General features: G+C 33.0%; 1 protein-coding gene across 2 annotated transcripts in view; it reads left to right on the top strand.

The window, feature by feature from the left end:
- C1H8orf89 (chromosome 1 C8orf89 homolog) overlaps window positions 1-25,843 on the top strand; it is a 79,196-nt gene that overhangs the window by 45,473 nt on the left and 7,880 nt on the right. The window contains exons 5-9 of one of the 2 annotated variants that reach the window (XM_074278876.1): window positions 4,457-4,607; window positions 5,477-5,515; window positions 7,409-7,450; window positions 20,333-20,426; window positions 22,129-22,183. In XM_074278876.1, coding sequence (XP_074134977.1) covers window positions 4,457-4,607; window positions 5,477-5,515; window positions 7,409-7,450; window positions 20,333-20,426; window positions 22,129-22,183 — 381 coding nt within the window. The remainder of the gene's footprint in view (window positions 1-4,456; window positions 4,608-5,476; window positions 5,516-7,408; window positions 7,451-20,332; window positions 20,427-22,128; window positions 22,184-25,843) is intronic. The other variant, XM_074278877.1, reaches the window with a different exon arrangement.

Genomic DNA, 25,843 nt, shown 5'->3' with positions numbered 1-25,843 from the left:
GTTGGACATCCATTCATTTTCTAGTTTCTAGCCACTACAAAAAGGGATGCCACAAACTTGGCACATAGAGGTCCCTTTACCTTCTTTAGTATTTCCTTGGATATAAGCCCAGTTGTAGCAATGCTGGATCAAAGGGTATGCACAGTTTGATAACTTTTGGGGCATAGTTCCAGATTGCTCTCCAGAATGGTTGGATTCTTTCACAACTCCACCAACAATGCATGAGTGTCCCAGTTTTTCCACATCCCCTCCAACATTCATCGTTATTTGTTCCTGTCATCTTAGCCAATCTGACAGGTGAATAGTGGTATCTCAGAGTTGTCTTTTTTTTTTCTTTCTTTCTTTTTTATTTATTAATGTTTATAATTATAACATTTTTTTGACGGTACATATGCATAGGTAATTTTTTTTTTCAACGTTATCCCTTGTACTCCCTTCTGTTCTGAATTTTTCCCCTCCTTCCTCCACCCCCCCTCCCAGATGGCAGGCATTCCCATACATATTAAATATCTTATAGTATATCCTAGGTACAATATATATGTGCAGAACCAAATTTTGTTGTTATTGTTGCAAAGGAAGAATTGTATTTGGAAGGTAAAAATAATCTGGGAAGAAAAAAAAATAATGCTCACAGTTTACACTCATTTCTCAGTGTTCCTTTTCTGGATGTAGCTGATTCTGTCCATCATTGATCAATTGGAATTGGATTAGCTCTTCCTATCTTGAAGATATCCACTTCCATCAGAATACATCCTCACACAGTATCATTGTTGAAGTGTATAATGATCTCCTAGTTCTGCTCGTTTCACTCAGCATCAGTTGATGTAAGTCTCTCCAAGCCTCTCTGTATTCCTCCTGTTGGTCATTTCTTACAGAACAATAATATTCCATAACATTCATATACCATAATTTAGCCAACCATTCTCCAATTGTTGGACATCCATTCATTTTCCAGTTTCTAGCCACTACAAAAAGGGCTGCCACAAACTTGGCACATATAGGTCCCTTTCCCTTCTTTAGTATTTCCTTGGGATATAAGCCCAGTAGTAGCACTGCTGGGTCAAAGGGTATACACAGTTTGATAACTTTTTGGGCATAATTCCAGATTGCTTTCCAGAATGGTTGGATTCTTTCACAACTCCACCAACAATGCATGAGTGTCCCAGTTTTCCCACATCCCCTCCAACATTCATCGTTAATTGTTCCTGTCATCTTAGCCAATCTGACAGGTGTATAATTATATCTCAGAGTTGTCTTAATTTGCTTTTCTCTGATCAATGGTGATTTAGAACACCTTTTCATATGAGTGGAAATAGTTTCAATTTCATCATCTGAAAATTGTCTGTTTATATCCTTTGACCATTTATCAATTTGAGAATAGCTTGATTTCTTATAGAGTCCGTTCTCTGTATATTTTCAAGATGAGGCCTTTATCAGAACCTTTAACTGTAAAAATGTTTTCCCAATTTGTTACTTCCCTTCTGATCTTATTTGCATTTGTTTCGTTTGTACAAAAGCTTTTTAATTTGATGTAATCAAAATTTTCTATTTTATGATCAATAATGACCTCTAGTTCTCTGGTCATAAATTCCTTCCTCCTCCACAGGTCTGAGAGGTAGACTATTCTCTGTTCCTCTAATCTATTTATGATCTCCTTCTTTATGCCTAAATCATGGACCCATTTTGATCTTATCTTAGTATGTGGTGTTAAGTGTGGGTCTATGCCTAGTTTCTGCCATACTAATTTCCAGTTTTCCCAGCAGTTTTTGTCAAATAATGAATTCTTATCCTAAAAGTTCGGATCTTTGGGTTTATCAAACACTAGATTGCTGTAGTTATTGACTATTTTGTCCTGTGAACCTAACCTATTCCATTCATCAACTAGTCTATTTCTTAGCCAATACCAAATGGTTTTGATGACTGTTGCTTTATAATATCGTTCTAGATCAGGTACATCTAGGCCACCTGGTTTTTTTTTTCCACTAATTCCCTTGAAATTCTCGACCTTTTGTTCTTTCATATGAATTTTGTTGTTATTTTTTCTAGGTCATTAAAATAGTTTCTTGGGAGTCTGATTGGCATAGCGCTAAACAAATAGATTAGTTTAGGGAGTATTGTCATCTTATATTCGCTGGGCCTATCCAAGAGCACTGAATAAATTCCAATTATTTAAATCTTACTTTATTTTTGTGGCAAGTGTTTTGTAATTTTGCTCATATAATTCCTGACTTTCCTTTGGTAGATTTATTCCCAAATATTTTATACTATTGACCATTATTTTGAATGGAATTTCTCTTTGTATCTCTTGCTGTTGGATTGTATTGGTAATGTATAAAAATGCTGAGGATTTATGTGGATTTATTTTGTATCCTGCAATTTTGCTAAATTTCTGAATTATTTCTTATAGCTTTCTAGCAGTCTTTGGGGTTCTCTAAGTATACCATCATATCATCTGCAAAGAGTGATAGTTTGATTTCCTTATTACCTACTCTAATTCCTTTAATCTCTTGGCTCATTGCTGAGGCTAGCGTTTCTAGTACAATAGTAAATAGTAATGGTGATAGTGGGCAACCTTGTTTCACTCCTGATTTTACTGGGAAAGGTTCCAGTTTATCGTCATTACATATGATGTTTTCTGATGGTTTTAAATATATGCTCCTGATTATTTTAAGGAATAGTCCATTTATTCCTATACTCTCAAGTGTTTTTAGTAGGAATGGATGTTGGATTTTATCAAATGCTTTTTCTGAATCTATTGAGATGATCATATGTTTTTTGTTAATTTGGTTATTGATATAGTTGATTATGCTAATAATTTTCCTAATATTGAACCAGTCCTGCATTCCTGGTATAAATCCCACTTGGTCATAGTATATTATCCTGGGGATGATTTTCTGTAGTCTTTTTGCTAATATTTAATATTATTTAAGATTTTAGCATCAATATTCATTAGGGTTGAGCTGACACTTGATGGAAGCCAGGAGATGGAGATGAGGAGCCAGAATATTTCAGGAATGGAAGACAGCCAATTAAAAGGCATAGAGTCAGGAGATGAAGTATTATGTATCACAAATGGTAAAAAGACTAGTTTTCCTGAATCACAGAGTATGTGGAGGGAAATAATTATGAGGAGTCTGGAAAGGCAGGAAGTGTGGATGAGTTTTAAAAGATGATTTTATATTTGATCCTAGAGGTAATAAGAAGCCACTGAAGTTTATTGAGTAATGAGGTGATATAATCAAATTTGCACTTTAGGATAATCAATTGGATAGCTGATTGGAGGATGAACTAGAGTGAGAAAAAACTGTGCAATGCTTTCAGTGACCTCAAGATGTTCCTTGCCCCAGAAACACATTTTTTATACCAATCTTCTACCAGTTATCCTATATGGCTGCAACTTCTGGATTGTGACAATTTCAGAAGAATCATAGAGTTTTATGTGACCCAAATGCAATGATGGAAAGACATAGTGGGATTATAAGTATATTAAGCATATCACCAATTAAAACTTTTTCATGAGAAATGACAACAAAAAGGTTTGAATATATATGATCAGAAAGGAACCACATTGGTTTTAGGTAAGGAGAATGCTATATTAAAACATATAGAGAAAGCTTTTTAGCTTATCAGGTTCAGCATGGATTCATGGAAAGACATGAACAAGAATTCTACTGGTTTAGAATAAATGAATTGGTTATAAGATATGCTAGTGAAGGAACTAGCCACATCCGTGAAAATCTCAAATAAATTGAAGTATTGATGTAACTATACATAGTTAATCAGAGAGACAGGACATAATTCATTAGAATACATATAAAAATGATAAAGACAATATATACTATTGATGTGGCTCAACTATAACTTGGAGAAGGAATATTTAGTCCATTGAAAGTCACATTAGACCAATACAAGAATTAAGACAGCTTTCAAACATACAAAGGTATCCTACTTATTGAACATAGTATTTATAAAACATAGCTTTTGTAAGACTATTGTTATTGTGTCTCTTTATTCATATGGTTTTATTTCAGTTTTGAACATTTATAGAATATCTTTGTATTCAATTTTGGAATTGTTCACTTTTCTTATTGTTTTAACAACTCCAAAAGTGATAATAACTGAAGCTGGGGACTCCCAAGTTTATATTTAATTATCACCTCTCAGCTATTCTTGTGATTTTGAAACTTCTTTTTTTCCTATTTTTCTGTGGCAGTAATAGGTTAGAAACAATTAAATGATAAAATCAAAATAACTTCAATGAAATAATTATATGTGGAAATAAAAATCTTCCACATAAAGGTGTTACATGAATTCAAGATTTTTTTACTTTTAAAGGAGTGATTTAAAATATTTTTGTATAAAAATATTTTTGTGTTTATCACATATTATTTTGAATATAAAAATATTGTGTTTATGATCAAGCAATAACATATTTCTTTGAAAATATTTAAATTAGAATATTCTTCAATATTTGGCCTGAAAGATTTCAAGGAAGTGGATACAATTCCATCTCTACCAGAAGTTCAAAGATATAGAACAAATACAGAGACTCCATTAGATGTTCTTAAAAGACATCCATGTGCTGCTCTGAAGCCATCTAAAATCAGGTAGATTATATAAAAATCAATGTATTTTAGTAGAATATTTAATCTTAGTTATATAGGGGCTTCTTTGTAGAAGTGCCTTTAATTACTTTTTTTGCCAATTATAAATATAAATAGTCTAATAAAAATTTTAAATTTTTTTGCTTCAATTGACAATTTCTATATATTGTTTTTTCTTCCTTTTCCAAATTTGGGTAGACAGAAAGGAGTTATGTAATTTTCTTTAGAAACTGATGGCTTTTATGATTAGTCTGGAAAAACTATATACATAGGAACTTGTTCATGAGAGAATTAGAGATTTTAACATTAAACCCACAAATAATAAGAAAAATAGTTAAAGAATATTAAGAAATGTTCTACTTGCAGTGATTTGAGAGCAATAGTTCTTAACCTTTTTTGAGTCATGGACCTTTTTGGCATTCTGGAGGAACCTCACAATTTTTTTTTAATGCTTACATTTGAATTAATAGGTTAATGAAAACAAAGCTGTAATTTTTTTCCTATCTAGATTCAGATTCCTTGAAGGATATCCATGAACAATTTGTGGATACATAGATCTCAGATTGCAATAGAGGTAGAAAATTAGTTCCCTTGATGACTTAATTATACGAAGTGATAAAGGATAGTTTCTACTATTTTTCTTGTAACTATCCAGTTCATTGAATATAGAACCCAGCATATAGTGGAGAAACATTACAGCTTTCTTAGCTAATTAAGTGAGATAAGAAGAAAAGTTTAAAAAAAAAAAGTGAACCTTATTAAAACCATGATGGTGTTTCTGTTCTCTTATATGGTTTTTTTTTTGATCCAGCTTTAATTATTCTAGATTTCTTACATGTATATATTTTTTCATCATTTGACTAATTCTATAGATTGCCAACAGAGAAGAACTCCAAGAATGAAATTTCAAGGTATGTAATGATGAATTTCAGAATTTTTAGGGCAAATAATATATTTGAAAAACAGGGAAAAACCCTTCAGTTTTAAAGAAATATGAGTTCAAAAGTCAAAGAATTATATATACCCTCTGGGTGTAGATGGCTCACATCATCACAAGATCATGAGAAGTGGTCTGAATCATCTCATTATTGAAGAGAGCCATGTGCATCAGAATTAATCATTATATAGTCTTGTTGCTATGTACAATGATCTCCTGGTTCTGCTCATTTTACTTAGCATCAATTCATGTAGGACTTTCCAGCCTCTCTGAAATCATCCTGCTTTTTGTTTCTTACAGAACAATAATATTTCATTTCACAGAATAACTTAGTAGTTCAGTTATTTATTGAACAATATTGCTGTTATGGTATACAACATTCTTTTGAGTCTGCTCACTTTTTATTATTTCATGAATCTTTCCATGTTTTTATAAAATCAACCAACTTATCATTTTTAAAAACACAATAGTATTCCATCATAAGTATATCTCACAATTTATTTAGCCATTCCCCAATTGATAAGCATCCTCTCAATGTCCAGTTCTTTACCACCACAAAAAATGTTGCTATAGATATTTTAGAATATATAGATACTTTTCCTTTTCCTCTGATCACCTTGGATGTAGATGTAATAGTGGTACTGCTGGTTCAAACATTTTGGGCATAAATCCAGATTGCTCTCCAGAATAGTTGGATCAGTTCATAGTTCTACATCATTTTCTCCTTTTATCATTTTAACTAATTTGATAGGTGAGAGATGATAACTCAAAATTATTTTAATTTGCATTTTTCTAATCAGTGGTGATATAGAGCAGTTTTTCATATGATTACATATAATTTTGATTTCTTTATTCATATCTTTTGACCATTTATCAATTGGGAAATGACTCCTGTTCTTAAAATTTCGACAAAGTTCTTTATATAACTGAGGAACTGTCTGTAACATTTCCCCCCCCCAACTTCTTTCCTTCTAATATTGGCTACATTGATTTGTATGAAAACATTGTATAAAACCTTTTTAATTTAATGTAGTCAAACATTATTGATTTCTCATCTTAAAATGCTGTCTCTTTTTTATTCATAAATTATTCTCTAATGATACATAAGTCTGATGGGTAATATATTCCATGTTGTTTATATCTCCCTTTATATCTTGGTCATGTATCCATTTTCACTTTATCTTGGTAAATAGAGTAAGATACTGATCTATATTTAGTTTCTGCCAGTCTGCTTTACAGTTTTCCCAATATCTTTTACCATATAGTGTATTGTTATCCCAAAACACAAGATTACTATAATTTACTATCCTATATTGTATGTCTTCTATGCTTCACTGATTCATCTAAGTCAGTGCCAGATAATTTAAATAATTACTGCATTCTAATAAAGTTTAATATCTGGTACTGTCAAAATAGTTTCAGAAAAGCAAGGGAGAAAGGAATGCACCCTAAAAATATGCCTGGAAAGTTGAGTCTAGTTTTCACAGAAAATAAAACAGACCTTTTAGGGAGAAGTATCTGAATCATTCCTGAAAATGAAATTCTCACATGTCCATTAACTATTAAAAAATCTGAGTTAAAAGAGAGAGTAATCATCAAAGAACAACAGGATTTAGAGGGCTAAAAATTAAAGGGGAATTTAAAGAGTAAGAGAAACAAGAAGAATTGAATTAATATTACATGGATTAAGTCCTATTCTTCTGTTTAAGTGGACCAGTATCTTTTCTAAATTGGGAGAATAATACAATAAGAATTATTTGAGTGTGGTGGGTAGAAGCAAGAGGCAAAGGAGAGCTGCAAATGTAATCTTAATTCACCTGAATGTAATCAACAAAAGGGATGATAATTTTTTCAATCTCTCAAAAAGGTTGGAACTCTGGGAGAGGAGGGTGAGAGAAGAAGAATCAAGGTACTTGAGTCGGGAAGAGGATATGAAGTGGTATCATTGTAACATGCTCTCATGACAGGGCTGAGGAGTGGAGAGAGGCCTCACAATGGACATCTTTGTGGGGAATAAGAATTTTAGGAGACTACTATCTATTGAAACAAGGTTGTGTGTCCCGGAACTCTCCTGCCCCAAGAGATAGGGTTGTATGTATCTTAAAGTTTGTAGGTATTAGTGGATAGTCCTAGACAGCAGTTTTTTGTTTTTTTTCTCAGTTTTATGAACTTAAAAAATTTCTTTTGATGTTTGCATTTCAACATAATAAATTTTCTTTGTAATCTTATTTATTTTATACATTTAAAAGCCCACAGGCTTCCCCACACTGCCAAAGAAGTTCATGTAAGAACCTCTGACTTAAAGACAGGATATGTAGTAGGCCTGAGAAGTGATTTGTAGAGGGGTTTAATTGAGTGGGTCTCATTATGTGATTCAAAGCGACTCCCATTAAACTTTGTGGCCTTTTTCATAAATTGATAATTTTAGAAGATATGGCCTAGAAAAAAATCTCAATCTAAATAAATTAAATTAAAAAGTGAAGATGTAGTGAAATCCACAAGTTCTTATATAGAGTAAAAGACAAAGGAGGTAGCTCTGATCACCAGAAGCACTAATTTACTTAAGAGATACAGAATAAAGAAGGGCATATAAATGTTTTTGATTGGGAGAACAAAACTCAATTATCTAGCCAGAAATAAAAATAAGGAAGAAGTAAATGAATACTTCTTGGAAAAGAGTACCACCAAAGAATGTTACTTAAGTTAAAATGAAATGGGGAGGAGAGGGAAATAAAGAAGAATGAAAGAGAAATTTTTAAAATCACCTCCCCCCCCCCCCCCCCCCCCCCCCCCCCCCCCGGCAATTGGGATTAAGTGACTTGCCCAGGCTCACACAGCTAGGAAGTATTAAGTGTCTGAAGTCAAATTTGAACTCAAGACCTTCTGACTTCAGGGTCAGTGCTCGAATCATTGCACCATCTAGCTGCCCCTAGAAATTAAAACTTTAAATAAATTAAAGAAATTTTGGATAGAACAACTACTGGGAATTAGCAGTAGGACATAGGAAAACTTGTTGGAATAGACTAGGATCACATTAGTACAGATAAAACTAAGCACAAGAACAGAGTCAGATTTAAGAAGAAAATATCAATACAAAAAATAGAGAAAAACACAAACCAATTATAATCTTAAATGTATATGGATTAAAAAGTTCACAAAATCAATAATAGCAAAATAAATAAAACTCAGTAACTTACTGTACATCATAAATTTCTCTTAAAAACAAAGATGCATTATATAATGATAATGAGAAACTGGAGGAAAATTTACTGTGCATTGAGCTATTACTCAAGTAGGAATAATAATTATTCTATCAAATAGGCCAAAATGCACAACAATGTCAAATGAGATAAAGAAACAAAACTATCTTTTCAAACTAGGAAATAACATCATAATTAAAAGTTTGTGATCCTAATGGCATAGAATCTAAATATCTTAAGTAAAAATGAATTAACTTGTAAAAAAGACATAACGAACACAATTGTAGATTTTAATATCTCTCAGAACTGGTTAAATTTACCAGATTGATTTAAAAACAGGACAATATAGAACTGAATACAGTGTTGGAGAAAAAATCTAGGTTTGTAAAATATGACATCTTCTGAATGAAAGCATTAAAAATGCAATATTTATTTGTGTCATTTAATGGGGTTTAGCCATCAAATGATAGGGAGAGGGAGTGTGTATGATGAGATCTGGATAATCAGGAGGGCATTGTTTACAGAGGTTCCGGTTTTTTCTGCCAATCTAGAAGTCCACCTACTCTTTGAGGTAAGCAGAGAGGAGCACTGATAGGATTAATAAGTTAATCCTTTTGGTTTTGTTTAGGCCTTTTGTGCAAGTGGACTTTTGATTATAGTTCCACCCCAGGTGGAGTCTCTAAGAGGTAATTCCACCTTAATGTATCCAATCAGAAAGCTCAAGTTATTTTGTCAACTCCTTGAGGTCATATTTTCCCTGTAAAAGATCTGCTCATACTATACTCCTTATTATAGCTAACTCCTTTTGGGGTTAGTCCACCATAGTGGCATGTTCTCCTTAATAGCATCTTTCTCCTTTGTCTAAGCCAATAAATTTTTCTGAGACAATTTATGATGCTGGACCATGACCCTAATAAGGTTTGGGAGTATCATCCTATACCTCAACATATGACCCCAGACATATATTGGGATCACAGTCAGTGTGGTAACTGTCACAAAAGAACTTGTAAGCTTAGACCTTTTCAAGAGGCAAAGATTTTATTATGCTATGAATAGTGGGCTAAATTCAAAAGGAGTTTTAGCAGGTAATGAGGGGAAAAGCATGGCCTGTGGGAGATTATGCCATTGACTGATGGGCTAACCCTCAGAAAGGAGTTAGGATCATAATAGAAGTTAGCTATTATGATACTTAGCAAGAAAACGAACCTCAAAAAGGAATTAGCCATACCAAGGAGAAAGATACCATGAGGTGTGGCAAGTAGGGGATTACAATGATGGCCTAACCCTATAGTAACTGTGGGGTAGGATGATTTTGTCACCAGGGAAAAAAGGCCTGAAGAACAAAAGGCCCACTTAAGGTCCAGGTGATTCTACCAGTGTTCCTTCCTACTTCTTCAGAGTAGCTAGGCTTCCAGATTAGTCATTCAGGCTCTCTCCTGATAACACTCCTTGCTACCAAAGACCAGGGGGTTTTATTCAGCCCCCATCAATGTGATATCTTTACAAAAATGGATCATGTTCCAAGGTATTGGAAAACTGCAATAAAAAAAAAAAGACAAATAGTAATGTTTATAGAACATTTACAATAAAGTAGTAATTAGTATAGGGAATGTAAATTAAAAGTACAATTCTAAAAGGACATTTAAGAAATATTTTTATATGATAAAAAGTCATTTGTCTGCAAGATTTTTTTTGGCATTGAAAAATTCATTGTAAATATAGATGTAAAATCTCCTGCCCAATTTTTTTACATATCTCTAGAAATATTATAATAGCTTATTTTTCAAAATACATGCAAAGATATTTTTCAGCATTCACCTTTGCAAAATCTTACATTTCATATTTTTCTCCCTCCTTTTCCACCTTCCTCCTTCCTTAGGCAGCAAGTAATCTAAACATATTTCCACATTTATCATGCACAAGAAAATCAGATCAAAAAGGGGAAAAAAATGAGAAAGAAAAAAAAGCAAGCAAACAAAGGGGAAAATACTATGTTGTGATCCACAGTGTTGGAGATCCCTTAGTCCTCTTTCTGGATGGAGATGGCTCTCTCCCTCACAAGTCCATTGGAATAGCACTGAATCCCTTCATAAAAAGATTCAAGTTCATTCATAGTTGGTCATCACATAATCTTGTTGTTGCTATGTACAATATTCAATACATTATTGTGTACAATGGGGGCACCAGTTCATGTAAGTCTTTCCAGGCCTTTCTGAAAACATCCTACTGATTGTTTCTTACAGAAAATAATATCTCATGGCATTTGTTAATTTATTTAATTTGTTCATTTATTTATTTAACTTACTTATTTGTTTATTTTGCAGAGGCAATTGGGGTACAGTGACTTGCCCAGGGTCATACAGTTAGGAAGTGTTAAGGATCTGAGGTCAGATTTGAACGCAGGTTCTCCTGACTTCAGGGCTGGTGCTCTATCCACTGCACCACCTAGCTGCCCCTTCCATAGCATTCATATACCATAACTTATTCAAGCATTTCCCAACTGATGGGCATCCACTTAGTTTCGGAAAGAAAGGAAGAAAGGAAGGAAGGAAGGAAGGAAGGAAGGAAGGAAGGAAGGAAGGAAGGAAGGAAGGAAGGAAGGAAGGAAGGAAGGAAGGAAGGAAGGAAGGAAGGAAGGAAGGAAGAAAAATTAAGGGGAAAATATTCGCAAAGAAGAAAAAAAGTATCCCTATTTACATAGTAATTTACTTGAGATAAACAAAGGGAATCAGGAATGAGAGAAATGATTACTAATAGTTAATAATAATATTATATTGATCATCATATAATCAATCTTGTTGGTGTGTATAATGATCTTCTGGTCCTGCTCATTTCACTTAACATCAGTTCATGTAAGTCTCTCCAGGGCTCTTCCAAATCATCCTGCTCATCATTTCTTACAGAACAATTATATTCCACAATATTCATATACCACAATTTATTCAGCCATTCTCCAATTGATGGGCATCCATTCAATTTCCAGTTTCTTGACACTACACAAAGGGCTGCCACAAACATTCTTGTACATACAGGTCCCTTTCCCTAATTTAAAATCTCTTTGGGATATAATGCCAGTAGAAACATTGCTGGATCAAAGGGTGTACCCCGTTTGATAACTTTTTGGGCATAATTCCAAATTGTCTCCAGAATGGTTGGATCATTTCACAACTCCAACAATGTATCAGTGTCCCAGTTTTCCCATATCCCCTACAACATTCGTCATTATCTTTTTCTGTCATCTTAACCAATCTGAGAGGTGTGTAGTGGTACCTCAGTGTTGTCTTAATTTGCATTTCTCTGATTAATAGTGATTTAGAGCACCCTTTTCATATGAATAGAAATGGTTTCATTTTCTTCATCTGAAAATTGTCCATTTGTATCTTTTGACCATTTATCTTTTTTTTTCCTTTTTTAAAAATTAATTTTATAATTACAACATTTTTTGACAGTACATATGCATAGGTAAGTTTTTACAACATTATCCCTTGTACTCCCTTCTGTTCCGAAATTTTCCCCTCTTTCCCTCCACCCCCTCCCCTAGATGGCAGGCATTCCCATATATATTAAATATGTTATGGCATATCCTAGGTACAATATATATGTGCAGAACCAAATTTTTTTGTTTTCTGTTGCTAGAAGTCAAAGTCAGGAAGATTTTTTATAAGCTAAAAGATCTATAGTAATTCTTTGATTGTAGCAAAAAATTGGAATGGCTATCAGTTGAGGAATAGTTGAACAAATTTTAGCTGTTGAATGGAATGCAGTATTATTGAACTATAAAATTATTCATATGAAGATTTAAAAGAAACACATGTAAACTAGAATGAACTGATACATTGAGAGGACAACCAGGAAAACAATATACAGTGAAATGTGTGTGTGTGTATGTAATATGCAAAAGTGACAATTAAATGAAGGTGAACTTTGTGTAATTGAAGTGACCAAACTTAGCCCTTCTAGAGAAGAACTAAAGAAATATATTTCCCTCTTTTCCTTTAAGAGGTGAGGATTGTAAGAATGCAGTGTGTGTTTTTGGATGTGGTCCTTGTATTAGTTGGTTTTACCCAGTTGCTTGTCTTTGTTAAAAGGAAACCTTATTGTGGGGGTAAAGAGGACCACTATCTAGAAATGGCTACTATAAAAACAAAAGTTAATAATGAAACTTAAGGAGCAGCTAGGTGGCGCAGTGGATAGTGGATAGTCCTGAAGTCAGGAGGACCTGAGTTCAAATGTGACCTCAGAAACTCAACACTTCCTAGCTGTGTGACCCTGGGCAAGTCACTTAACCTCATTTGCTTTGGGGAGAAAATAAAACTTAAAAAGGAAATAGGCAAACAAAATGTGTGTACACACATCAACTCTTCCTCCTAAAAGAAATGGAGAGGGAAAGAATCAAGGATGATTTTTAACTCTCAAACCTGCATGCGTGAGAGAAGAAATAGGGAAGTTAAGAGTAGATTTGCTAGTATGGATAAGCCCCAACAAGAAAAATGGGTCCTTTACCAAAAAAGACAACTGAAAAGATAATAACTTTTTCATTTGCCTGTTTCCTCATCTATACATAAAATTTTCATGAGAATAGTCTATGAATTCATTTAGGGTATCCTTAATGAAAATATGAATAAGTTAAGAGACAAATTTTCTGAAACAAGTCATTATGGTTTTATACTAAGAGACATGAAATTTGCAAGGTCTCATTCTGTCTACTATTTGTTGAGTATTAAAAAAAAACCCAAAAACATTTGATTGGTAAAACAAGATGCAACCTTAAGTATTTTCCTAAAATTAAGTATCTCTCAGGTATGTGTTAAAACTATACAAGCCTGACAGATAAGACCAAGGATGACCTGGAGAACTCTAATGCGTCTATATTTTCAGTGTGAGCATTTACACCTAAGAAATCAGAGCTTGATTTATTGTTTTGTGGATTGTCTAGATTTAAGAAAGTGTTAATAAGGCTGATTAAATTTAAAAGTGTGTATGTGTACATATTTCCTCCCCAAAGAACCTGGTTGTTAGACACTTACCAGCACACCCCTGTAATGTTCTATAAACATTGTTTGAACACAGCAGGAGAGTAGTAGAAGGCTCAGGGAATGAAGTCATCACTAGACTGGAGGCCTGGTGACTGTAAGCTAATAATAATAATAATTATAGCTGACATTTATATAGTGCTTTAAGTTTTGCAAAGTGTTTCACATTCATCATTTTATTTGGGCCTCATAGCACCCTGGACATAAGCACGGACATAGTTTTTATTCAATAATCTGTGGAATCTCAACATGAAAACATAAAATGGAGAGACATTTACTTATTTACCCTTTGCATTTACCATGTTTATTGATGATGTCCTGAACATGTCCAAATCAGAGGATGCTCTATGGTGATGTTTTCTAAATACTCTTCTTTGTGGCTTATGAAATTAATTGCTTCAAATAATGAGATGCTATACATTCCTTCCCAAATTCACAGTGATTTAAAATTTATTTTAAATTATGAGCTTAATGCAACTTCTGGGAGCAAAGATGGTGGAATAAGCAATAAATTGCTGTAATTCTCCTATATTCACTTCCAAATAACCATAAAATAGCACCCCAAAAAGAAATCCTGGAAGAGCAGAACCAGCAAAAAGATGGGTTGAAATAACCTTTGAGTTTAAGATACTTGAAAAGCAGGAAATGTCTCTCACTTGGGTAAAAGCGAAACATATTTCAGGACAGGATGCATCCCAGCAAGCCAGCAGCAAGCTCCCCCTCAGCAAACCAGTGGTGAGCCTGATCCTGAGGGGAATGGAACAGGGAAATGCTATCATGAGGATCCTCCACATGCCTCAGCATAACCAGGGTACTTGGTAGAGACTCTAGCTCTGAGACGACCAGATGCTTCAGCATAGACCTGAAAAAAATGTAGAAACACCCAACTGACCTCAACATTCCCACATCACCATTAGGACTCCTAGTTAGCACTAGATAAGTTGCCCTTCCAGCCTCCAGCTTCCCATCAGTCCCCCTGGGCTTCTGGGAGCATCAATTCAGCACCACGAAACTGCAGCTCCTGGCACAAGAAGCCTCCAACAGTGGTCATTCCACCCCAGGAGCAGAGATCAAATTTAAAAGAAAGAAAAGATACCCAAAATAATGAACAAAAGACAACCAAAAAAATAATCTGACTTTAGAAACTTAATATGGTGACAGGGAATATCAAGATTCACACTCAGAAGAGGATAACAGTGTTAAAATATCTGGGCAAAACCCAAAGAAAAAGGGAAGATGGTCTCAAGCCCAGAAAGAACTCATGGAAAAACCCAAAAGGGAACTTAAAAAAATATTTAAAAAGTAGAAGAAAAATTGGGAAAAGAATGAGAGTGATGCAAAAGAATTATGAAAAAAAAGAATCCATAGCTTGGAAAAAGAAAACAGCTTTTAAAAATTAGAATTGATGAAATAGAAAAGAAAATACAAAAACTAATTGAGAAAACATCTCCTTAAAAGTTAGAATTGGAAATTAGCCTTATATCCCAAAGAGATCTTAAAGAAGGGAAAGGGACCTGTATGTGCAAGAATGTTTGTGGCAGCCCTCTTTGTGGTGACCAGAAACTGGAAACTATATGGATGCCATCAATTGGAGAATGACTGAATCAATTGTGGTATATGAATATCATGGAATATTATTGTTCTGTAAGAAACGACAGCAGGATGATTTCAGAAAGGCCTGGAGAGACTTACATGAACTGATGCTGAATGAAATGAGCAGGACCAGGAGATCATTATATATTTCAACAACAATATTATATGATGATTAATTCTGATGGATATGGCCATTTTCAACAATGAGATGAACCAAATCAGTTCCACTAGAGCAGTAATAACTGAACCAGCTACACCCAGCTAAAGAATTCTGGGAGATGACTATGAACCACAACATAGAATTCCCAATCCCTCTAATTTTGTCCTGCATTTTGGATTTCCTTCACAGGCTAATTGTACACTATTTCAAAGTCTGATTTTTTTTGCATAGCAAAACAACTGTTTGGACATGTATACATATATTGTATTTAATTTATACTTTAACATATTGAACATGTATTGGTCAACCTGCCATCTGGGGGAGGGAGGAAGGAGGGGAAAAATTAGAACAAAAAGTTTGGCAATTGTCAATGTTGTAAAATTACCCAAGCATATATCTGGTAAATAAAAACTATTAAAAAAAAAAAAAAAGAATTAGAAGCCAGCGATTCTTATGAGAATCAATCAAATTCAAAATAATGAAAATATAGAGGGAAATATAAAATAACTCATGGAAAAAGTAATTGACCTGGAAAATAAATCCAAGAGATACCAGAATCATTGGACTACCTGAAAGTCATAATCAAAAAGAGAACCTAGATAGCAATTTTAAGGAAATAATCAAGGAAAATTGTCCTCATGTTTTGGAACAGAGAGGAAAATGGGCATTGAAAGAATCCACTGATTACCTCCTGAAAGAGATGCCAAAATAAAAGCTCCAAGGAATAGTACAGCCAAATTACAGAAAACTCGGGGCAAAGAAAAAATATTTCAAGTGACTAGAAAGAAACAATTCAAATATTCAGAAACCACAATCAGGATTATAGAGGACATAATAGCTGCAGCCTTAAAAAACTGGAATTCATAGAACATGATATTCTGGAAGTCAGAGGAAGTAGGACTCAAACTAAAAATGACCAATCAAAATTAAGCATAGGACATTAAAAAAAGGTCATTTAAGGAAATAGAAGGATTTCAAGATTTCATAAGGAGACAAAGAGAATTAAATAAAAATTTTAATCTTAAAAATCAAGATATAAGAGAAGCACAAAGGAGAAAGAGAGGTTAGGGATTCTATAGAGCTAAACTATTTACATCCTAATATGGGAAGATGATACTTGTAATTCTTAAAAAATGTATCACTAATAGCACAGCTAGAAATATATATGAACAGATGGTACATTTATAAGATTTGAGAGAATGACATTAAAAATAAAAGGATGAGAAAGAGAAATACACCAGTGCAAAAGGAAGTGAGAAGTAGAATGGGGTAAACTGTTTCACTTGAAGTGTGAAAGACCTATTACCCTATAAGATGGGGGTTGGGCAATGGGCATTGCTTGGACCTTATTCTCATCAGGATTGGCTCAAAAAGAGGATAATACACAGTTGAATATGGAAATCTATTTTAGCCAACAGGGACATACTAGGTGAGGAGATTAAATAAACAGGGTAGCAACTGACAGAAAGGAGGGCAGATCAGGAGAGGTGATAGAAGCAAAACACTGGTGAGAAGGGAAAGGGTGAAAGAAGAAAGGACAAAACAGGAAGAAAAATAGGGTGAAGGGAAATATACAATAATCATAATTGTGAATTTGAATGGGAAGAACTCTCCCATAAAATGGAAGCAGATAGAAGAATAGATTAAAAAATCAGAATCTTATCATATATTATTTAGAAAAAACGCATTTGAAGCAGTGAGACACACATGGTAAAGTTAAGGGGCTAGAACAGAATCTATTCTGCATCAACTGAAGTAAAAAAAAAAAAAAGCAGGGTAGCAATCCTGATCTCACACAAAGTAAAAGCAAAAATAGACCTCATTAAAAGGGAGAAGGAAACTACAATCTCACTAAAAGATGCCATAGACAATGAACATCAATACTAAATATAAATGTATTAAGTGATATAACGTGTAAATTCTCCCCCTCCTGATATTTTGTTAATTATTTTTAAATTTTCAGTAGTATTTTATTTTCTAAGTACATGTAAACATAGTTTTCAACATTTGTTTTTATAAGACTTTGTAGTTTAAACTTTTTTCCCTCCCTTAACCCCCTCCTTTCCAGCAAGTAATCTGATGTAGGTTAAAAATGTGCAACTTTTTAAAACGTATTTCCATATTTGTCACATTGTGCAAGAAAAATCAGACCAAAAAGGAAAAAAATAACCATAAGTTAAATGAATTGAGGGCAAAATGAAATGTAAAAGATAATTTTGATTATATTAAAATGAAAAGTTTTTGTACAAACAAAACCACTGCAACCAAGATTAGAGGGAAGGCATACAACTAGGAATTTTTAGATTCTGATAAAGGCCTCATTACTTATAGAGAAGTGAGTCAAATTTTTAAGTCTTATTCTCCAATTGATCAATGGTCAAAAGATACAAAGTCATTTTTCAAATGAGGAAATAAAAACCATTTTATCAGGTATATGAATCACTTTTGATTAAAGAAATGCAAGTCAAAGCAATTCTGAGGTACCCTTTCATATCAGATTTATTAATATAACAAAAAAAGTAAAATGATATTGGAAAGGCCATGGGAAAATTGGGACACTTAATGCATTGTTGGTGGAGTTGTGAATGGAGCTAACTATTCTGGAGAGCAATTTGGAACTATGCCCAAAGGGTGACCGAACTGCATAGCATTTGATTCAGCAATAACTGAATTTTTTCAGTACTACTGGAAAAAGTACAGATAGGACTATATCTCAAAAAGATGATTTTTTTAAAAAGGAAAGGAATTACATGTGCAAAACTATAGCAGCCTTTTTTTTGTGATGGCAAAATATTGCCCATCAATTGGAGAATGGCTGAACAATCTGGGATATAAATATAATAAAAGAATACTATTCAATAAAAAATGAATAGGTAGATTTCAGAAAAATCTGGAAAGACACGTACAAATTGATGCAAAGTGAAATGAGCAGATAGTTTTAGCAACATTGTGTGATGATCAATTGTAAATGACTTAGCTCTTCTCTGCAACATAATTATCCAAGACAAGTACAGAGGACTCATGAAGGAAAATGCTATCCACCTCCAAAGAAAGAACTGATGCACTCTGAATGTAGATCAAAGTACATTTTTGTCACTTGGTTTATTATTTCTTCTATTATTTTTTCCTTTTTGATCTATTTCTTCTTTCATAACTGACTTATATAACACCTATATAACCTTTATCTAATTACTTACCATTTTCAGGAGAAGGGAAGGAGAAAAATTTGAAACTCAAAATCTTGTAAAAATGAATGCTAAAAATTGTTTTGACATATAATTGGGAAAAATATTATTTTAAAAAATAAGTTGAGTTTAATGATCATAAAGTAAATAAATAAACTTACAAAATAAAGGAATAAAATCATAAACCAAAATTATAATAAAATCAAACCAAATCACTTAACAAATAAGCAGAATATACTTTTTACTTTAGATCTTCTTTCAGGTATGTATGAATTTTCTTTCTGATAATTGTGGTTTTCATTCTAGAGGGTAGAGATGTTCATGTGCCTATAGAGGTGCCTTCCACATTGTAGATAGATGCTTAAAAATGCCATTTGATTAATGAATATGTAATATTTCATGTCAATAAATATTGTGAATAGTTTAGTATTACTCAAAATAGACCACTTAAAATTAAATACAGAATATCAACTATTTTAGTAGCCATTCATGAGCATATATATTCATAACTAATTGATAAAACTTTATTATATTATATTAATATTTATATTGGCAAGCAGCTGTTATTAGTTATTATAAAAAATTACCACTCAGGGTAAAATTTTATTATTTTAAATGACTAAATGTTCAACTAATTTTGAAATTATACCCTGTATATTTGCCTGTATATTATTTCATATCTAAATTATACCAATAATGGCCCTGTAAGGAATAGTTATTCATATATATTTTTTAGATCTGTGGTAGGAATTGAGGAAGAGAGAGGACAAAAGCTCTATCTTAAATGATAATTACATTTCCGGTTATGTTAATAAGTTTTATGAAAACTTAGAAAGCAATGAGAAGGAATCACATCAATGAAAGATATAAATATAGATAAAAGTTTGGTAGTATAGATCACAATTTAATTTTTTTTTTTTTTTTTTGAGGCTGGGGTTAAGTGACTTGCCCAGGGTCACACAGCTAGGAAGTGTCAAGTGTCTGAGACCAGATTTGAACTCGGGTCCTTCTGAATTCAAGGCTGGTGCTCTATCCACTGCGCCACCTAGCTGCCCCCTAGATCACAATTTAATAATGAGAGTGGGTGAGGGTACAAAGAAGTAAAGGACCAATTAGGAAACCACAATTGTTCCTTAATAAAGGTGATCTAAAATTAAGCTATGCTTTAGTTATTAACATTGAGTTTTTCTTAATAATTCTCAACTTTTTTTTTTTTTTTTAAATTTCAAGAAAGAATCAAATGTTGAGGTAAACCTGAGAGGCACAGCATAATTTTACTTGGTAGGCTTCCTGCCTGTTATAATTACTTTTGTACCATTTTATTTTCCCCTCCCCCCATATTATTATTCTAAAGGAAATGGAGTATTATAAGGAGGCCCTTCTCATTTACTCATTTATTATGTTTTCATTGAGCAAATATTTATTAAGCATCTCGTCCATTTAGTCTACTACACTAAATCTTAAGTTGTTTTCACTTTATTTTGGATATGTTCTAGTCTGTGAAGTTATTTCCTAGAATTCTAGCTTGACTTACATACTCTCAACTTTGTGAAATATGAAGAAATTGTACTTCAGGTATATTATTAATATCTTTTAAAATGTTTCTTAATTTTATTTTAGATTGAATGAAGATATGTCCACTTGCCTGCCATCATTTTCTTTATCTCAGAAACCTCGTCAACAGTCTGTAAAAGAAGAGAATTTAAAAAACAGGAAAGTATATATTTCATGTTTATTTTCAGCGCTAGTCTCACAATAGTAGTACTTTCTTTTTTTGAAACTCTGAGAGAAAATCTTTTGTAGAAGTTCTTTTTAGTGATAATGGAATCTTTAAAGTAATTCTCTGGTAATGTTTATGTTAACATTGTTATGGTAATCTTAAAAGATAGTAATATTTCTAAATCAGATGGTCAACTTCTGATATCATATTGGTAGTATAGTTTAAATAAATTTGAAGTTATTGAAAAGACATAACATAAATTAGATCTATTAACTAAAAAGATAAGAGTTTTTGCTTATGATCATTTAAAATTTTTTTTTATTTGTGTAATAGCATTTTTAATCATGTCACCTGACTCTTTGTGACCCCATTTGGGGTTTTCTTGGCAAAGATACCAGAGAGGTTTGCCATTAGTTCATTTTACATAAGAGGAAACTGAGACAAACAAGATTAAGTGACATGTCTAGGGTCACATAATTAATTAGTATCTGAGTATTTGAACTCAGAAAATTGAATCTTTCTGACTCCAGGCTAGGCACGCTATCCAGGTACCATCTAGATATCCAAAAGAAATACATCATAGAAATAAAACGAGTTTCTCTGGAAGCTGCTTACAGAGAAACCAGCCTGATTCTTTTTACTACTTGTGTGAATATGAAGATTTTACACAAGCTGTTTGGGCTTCAGCTTTCTCATCAGTAAAATTGAAAGTTTATATCAGACAATTTATAAGGTCCCTTCTAGTCTTAAATTTTGTATTATGATATGATTTTTATTACATGAATTATTACAGTTAATAGCTGACTTTAGGATATTCAAAACACTTTACATTTATAATTTTATTCTATCCTCACAAAGAAATGCAGGTTGTATTCTTAGTTTATAGATGAAGAAACTGAGGTTCATAAAGTGAAATAGTGGAAATTAGTTAAAAGTTCAGAGGCAGGATTTGTATCTGGATTTTTCCAATCTGAAGCCTAGAACTATTTCCACCAAATTAGAATAGTTACATTTTTTCATGCAATACTCTCACTGAGGAGAATACTTTGTTTAAGGAATATTGCAATGGAAAGGAAGGAGGAAAGGAAAAAAGAAGGGAAGAAAAAGAAAGAAAAGTAAAGAAAGAATTCTTTAAGAAAGAAAAATGAAGAAAAGAAGAAAGAGGAAGGAAAGGAAAATAAAAGAAATAGAGAGTGAGAGAGAGGCCAAGATTCAAATTAGTTGAGTTGATTATTAATTAAATTCCACCCAATTAAATGACAGATAATAAGGATAACTTTACTGTTAGAGGCCTGATCGCTTTGTCTCTAAGATTCGTCTTATTGTCAGCGATGATTATGATTTAATTTAATTGAACAAGTATTTTTAAGAGCCTATAGTATGTATGAGGTGTGGAGAATTTAAAATAAAAATGCAAAAAAAATCTCAGTCTCTACTCTCAGAGAACTTACATTTTCTTGGGAGAAGTTTGTAGTCTTCTGATTAAGTGTTTGATGTCAGAGTACACCTACAATTCTCATTCACATCTATCATTTTTTTTTTTTTGATCGAATTCAGGGCTATCATTTCAGTGCAACATTACAAAACATTTAAGTGAGTTTCATTTTAAGCAGACTCTTCAGTTCTAAAGAATTAACTCCATTAGTATACAACCCTGCTTTTATATAAAAGTGATTATTATTTGTCATTATTTAGGTCAGTGAAGAGTAATCAAACAAGCAGCCTGTTATCACTTCAGGAGAAAACAAAAAGTGAGCAGAATGATTATTTTCTATTTCTCTCGTTATGATTTTTAATATAGTTTTACTTCCTTTATTTGAGGCATATTGAAATGACATTGTAAACTGTCAGTAGGAAGTCTGATTTGAGACCTGGCTATACCACTTTCTAGTCATCCAAACTTTCTGAGCTTCATTTTTCTTGTCTCTACAATGATAACCTCAAAAAAATTAGATGGAACAATATAGATGTCAGAAGCATAACAGATTGTAAACACTTTTGTAGATTAATTAGCTGCAACAAATAAAAGAGTGAAATTAATTTAAAAATTACCATGAATTTCCACTCAAAATCTTTCCAGTTTCCCATCTGGCCAATATGATATCCAGAATGTCTAGATTGCATGTTTTAGCAAGCCTAATCAAAAATGGCTGAAAATATTTAAATAACCTGCAAGATCCAAGTATTAATATTTTAATGACCAAGTGTGACTATAAAGAGATTGATTATGTACCTTGTTAATGAATAAACCAGAACTGTGTTGATCCAAATATTGACCCCCTCCCTAAAATAAAATCATTTTAAAAAGTAAAAAATATAGATGTGTACAGAAAAATAATTACATAGAACTATAATAGAAAACATATTGTACATTTTTTCCCTCTGAGGCAATTAGGGTTAAGTGATTTAAGTGTTAAGTGTCTGAGGTCAGATTTGAACTCAGGTCCTCCTGACTTCAAGGTGGTGCTCTATCTACTATACCACCTAGCTGCCCCCATACAGTACATTAATTTTTTTTTTTTAAAGATGCTTTATTTTTTTTATCAATACTTACTTTACTATCAATTTTTAATTTGATTCTGATCTTCCCATTATAATTCTGCCATTATTAGATACTGAGATTATGATTATATGCTGCCCTTAAATAATTCAACTTAATGGGGAGAAGGAGGGCAAATGTGGCCTTTACTGGCCTCTATGTGATTGTTATATCTAAATAAGTGTTGACCCTTTCAAAGTAGTTATTCTAAAACGCTATAAATTATTCTAATTATGCTACTATTATTAAATATATTTTTGCAGTACCTCTTTGAATTGCCTTCAGAGATGCTTTTAGGAAATCAGTCTCATTGCTTTGTACTCACAATTTCACTTTTGACCAAAATATAGTTTTATTCAGTTTGAATATTATTCACCTGATGTGGGTCAGAATGACTTTTGACTCTTTTCAGAAATCAAAACTACCCTCAAAGGATGAAGATTTAAATCATCATGAAAAGTAGTCAGATAATGACCGCTCATGGATTGTGAAGGCAATTCCAAAAGAAGTGGAATATTCAAGGTGAATAGTTGTTTAGATATTCTGGTTTGGTTGTTAAAACAATCACATCACTTCATAGTCACACTTTGTATGTCAAGAGAAATGAAGATATCTTCCAACAATTTGCTATTACTTTTCTGTAGTTTTTCTTTGAAAATTCTAAAATTTCTACCATAGTTCTGAGTTATCTCAGAGCTGCAACAATCAACTCCAATGGGTCAGAAAAATCATCCTTGTAGAAAGCTTGAGAAGACTTTTGGTAAAATGATCAAATGGATAGAAAAAGATGTTGAAACTGGTCATACATTAAAAGTCAGGAAGAAACAATGAAGAACCTATTTGTGCCACTGATTTCCTGGTGATATTTAGAAAAAGTATGGAAGGTCCCAGCATGTTGTGTAGATTTCTTCTGAGAGATTCAAGGAGGGTGTGGACAAGGATGGGCAAACTTGCATCCTTGAAGGAACCATGCACATTGATGAGATCTCAATGCATTTTAGTCTGAGGTGAAAAAAATGATCCTGTTACTTGTAGAGAAGTAATCTTGCTACTGGTGTTACTGTATTTCTTAAAGTGGGGCTAATAGCCCAGGCCAAAAAGAGAGCAGATAAAAGCTGCTAAGTTGATTAACAGTAGGATTCATTCTATGAATGTTTATCTACTAAATTTACAGCCTGGGAGAGAGATAGGAAGAGTTAGTCTTAAAAAAAAAAAGAAAAGAAATGTAGTTTTTGGATTTTTTTTAAATTATGGTTTTAGGGCACAAAATTTTTAAATTAGTCTTTGATTAGTTTTTCCTTTTTATTTATTTATTTATTTTATGATTATACTTTTTTTTGACAGTATATATGCATGAGTAATTTTTTTTATAACATTATCCCTTGTATTCATTTTTCCAGATTTTCCCCTCCCTCCCTTTACTCCCTCCCCTAGATGACAGGCAATCTCATATATTTTACATGTGTTACAGTATAACCTAGATACAATATATGTGTGTAAATCCAATTTTCTTGTTGCACGTTAAGTATTGGATTCCAAAGGTATAAGTAACCTGGGTAGATAGACAGTAGTGCTAATAATATTTTACATTCAATTCCCAGTGTTCCTTCTCTGGGTGTAGTTGTTTCTGTCCATCATTGATCAGCTGGAAGTGAGTTGGATCTTCTTTATGTTGAAGATATCCACTTCCATTTGATTAGTTTTCCATAGCAATTGTTCTTATGTCAGATAACTTACATTTCCTTTTGCTTTTTCCATCTTTTGGTATTGCTGTAATATTTCTTACTGTTTCATAGCTTCATTAATTTTTGTTTTATCTATTCTACCTTTCAGGAAGTCCTTTTCTTGGGAAAGGTTAACTATCATTAACTATCTTTCCTCAAGAATTTTTATTTCTTTTAGTTTTTGCTTAATCCCTTCAGGGTATTCATTTTTTTTCTTTGAATTTCTGCTTAATTGTTATCTTTACTTTTGGGGAATATCTAGTTTTGTAGTCATTTTTTAAAGTCAGTGTTTTCTTTGATATAATCATTTCTTCAGCTGTAGTTGCTAAATTAGGGTTTTGTCTTAGGGCCAAGCTATATCCTCTGCTGTACTTTTAGGTGGAATGTTGGCTGAGTTTGATCGTGAACTTGGTTCCTGAGCTTACCTCTATCTCCAGCATTAGGTATCCCTTTCTACTTATTTAGAGTACTAGATCTTTAGGCTCCTCCCTGGGTATCTAAGGACTATGCAGGAAGACTTAAGAGTCTTGGACCTGGGCTATCTCTAGCACCGTCCTACTGGTTAGCATAAACTAGCATATGTAGTTGTTGCTGCCACCAACACTTCCAATATCTTTTCTTAGGGGAATTCTCAACTATTTCTTCCTCAGAACACAAAGCCTTGCATAGCTTTGGTCTCCTCTGGTTCTTCTGGAAGATTACCCTATATTAGCACTGACTTTCCTGCTCTCTTTTGTTCTTGGGTTTTTGGCTGATCTTTTATGCAGTTCTGGGTTGGAAAAAGTCACTGTATTCTGTCATTAGATCTCTTGATCATTATTCAGTCTGGTGTGAATTTTGGTGTTTTTGCTGGAGTTTGTATAGGGGAACTGGGTGGTCTGTCTCTCAAGCAGCCATCTGGGAAGGAAATCTAATAGTTTTCTCTATCATTTTTCTCACTCTCTCTGTATCACCCTTTCTTCCTCAGCATTTTTTACCGCTTACCTATCTGATCACTCTTCAGTCTCATTTGCTAATTTATCAATCATATCACATCCTCTAATTTTAGGCATTCCCCAAAGCTCTAATATCTTTTATTTTCTCTTTATCCTTTGTGACTTTAGAAGCTCCCTTAAATTTAATTATCACCTTTAAGTAGCTGATTCCCA

The sequence above is a fragment of the Sminthopsis crassicaudata genome, chromosome 1 (genome assembly GCF_048593235.1).
Source record: "Sminthopsis crassicaudata isolate SCR6 chromosome 1, ASM4859323v1, whole genome shotgun sequence".
In the NCBI taxonomy this organism is placed as follows: domain Eukaryota; kingdom Metazoa; phylum Chordata; class Mammalia; order Dasyuromorphia; family Dasyuridae; genus Sminthopsis; species Sminthopsis crassicaudata.
The sequence above is the reverse complement of the archived record's forward strand: the minus strand, read 5'-3'. Positions and strand labels throughout refer to the sequence as shown.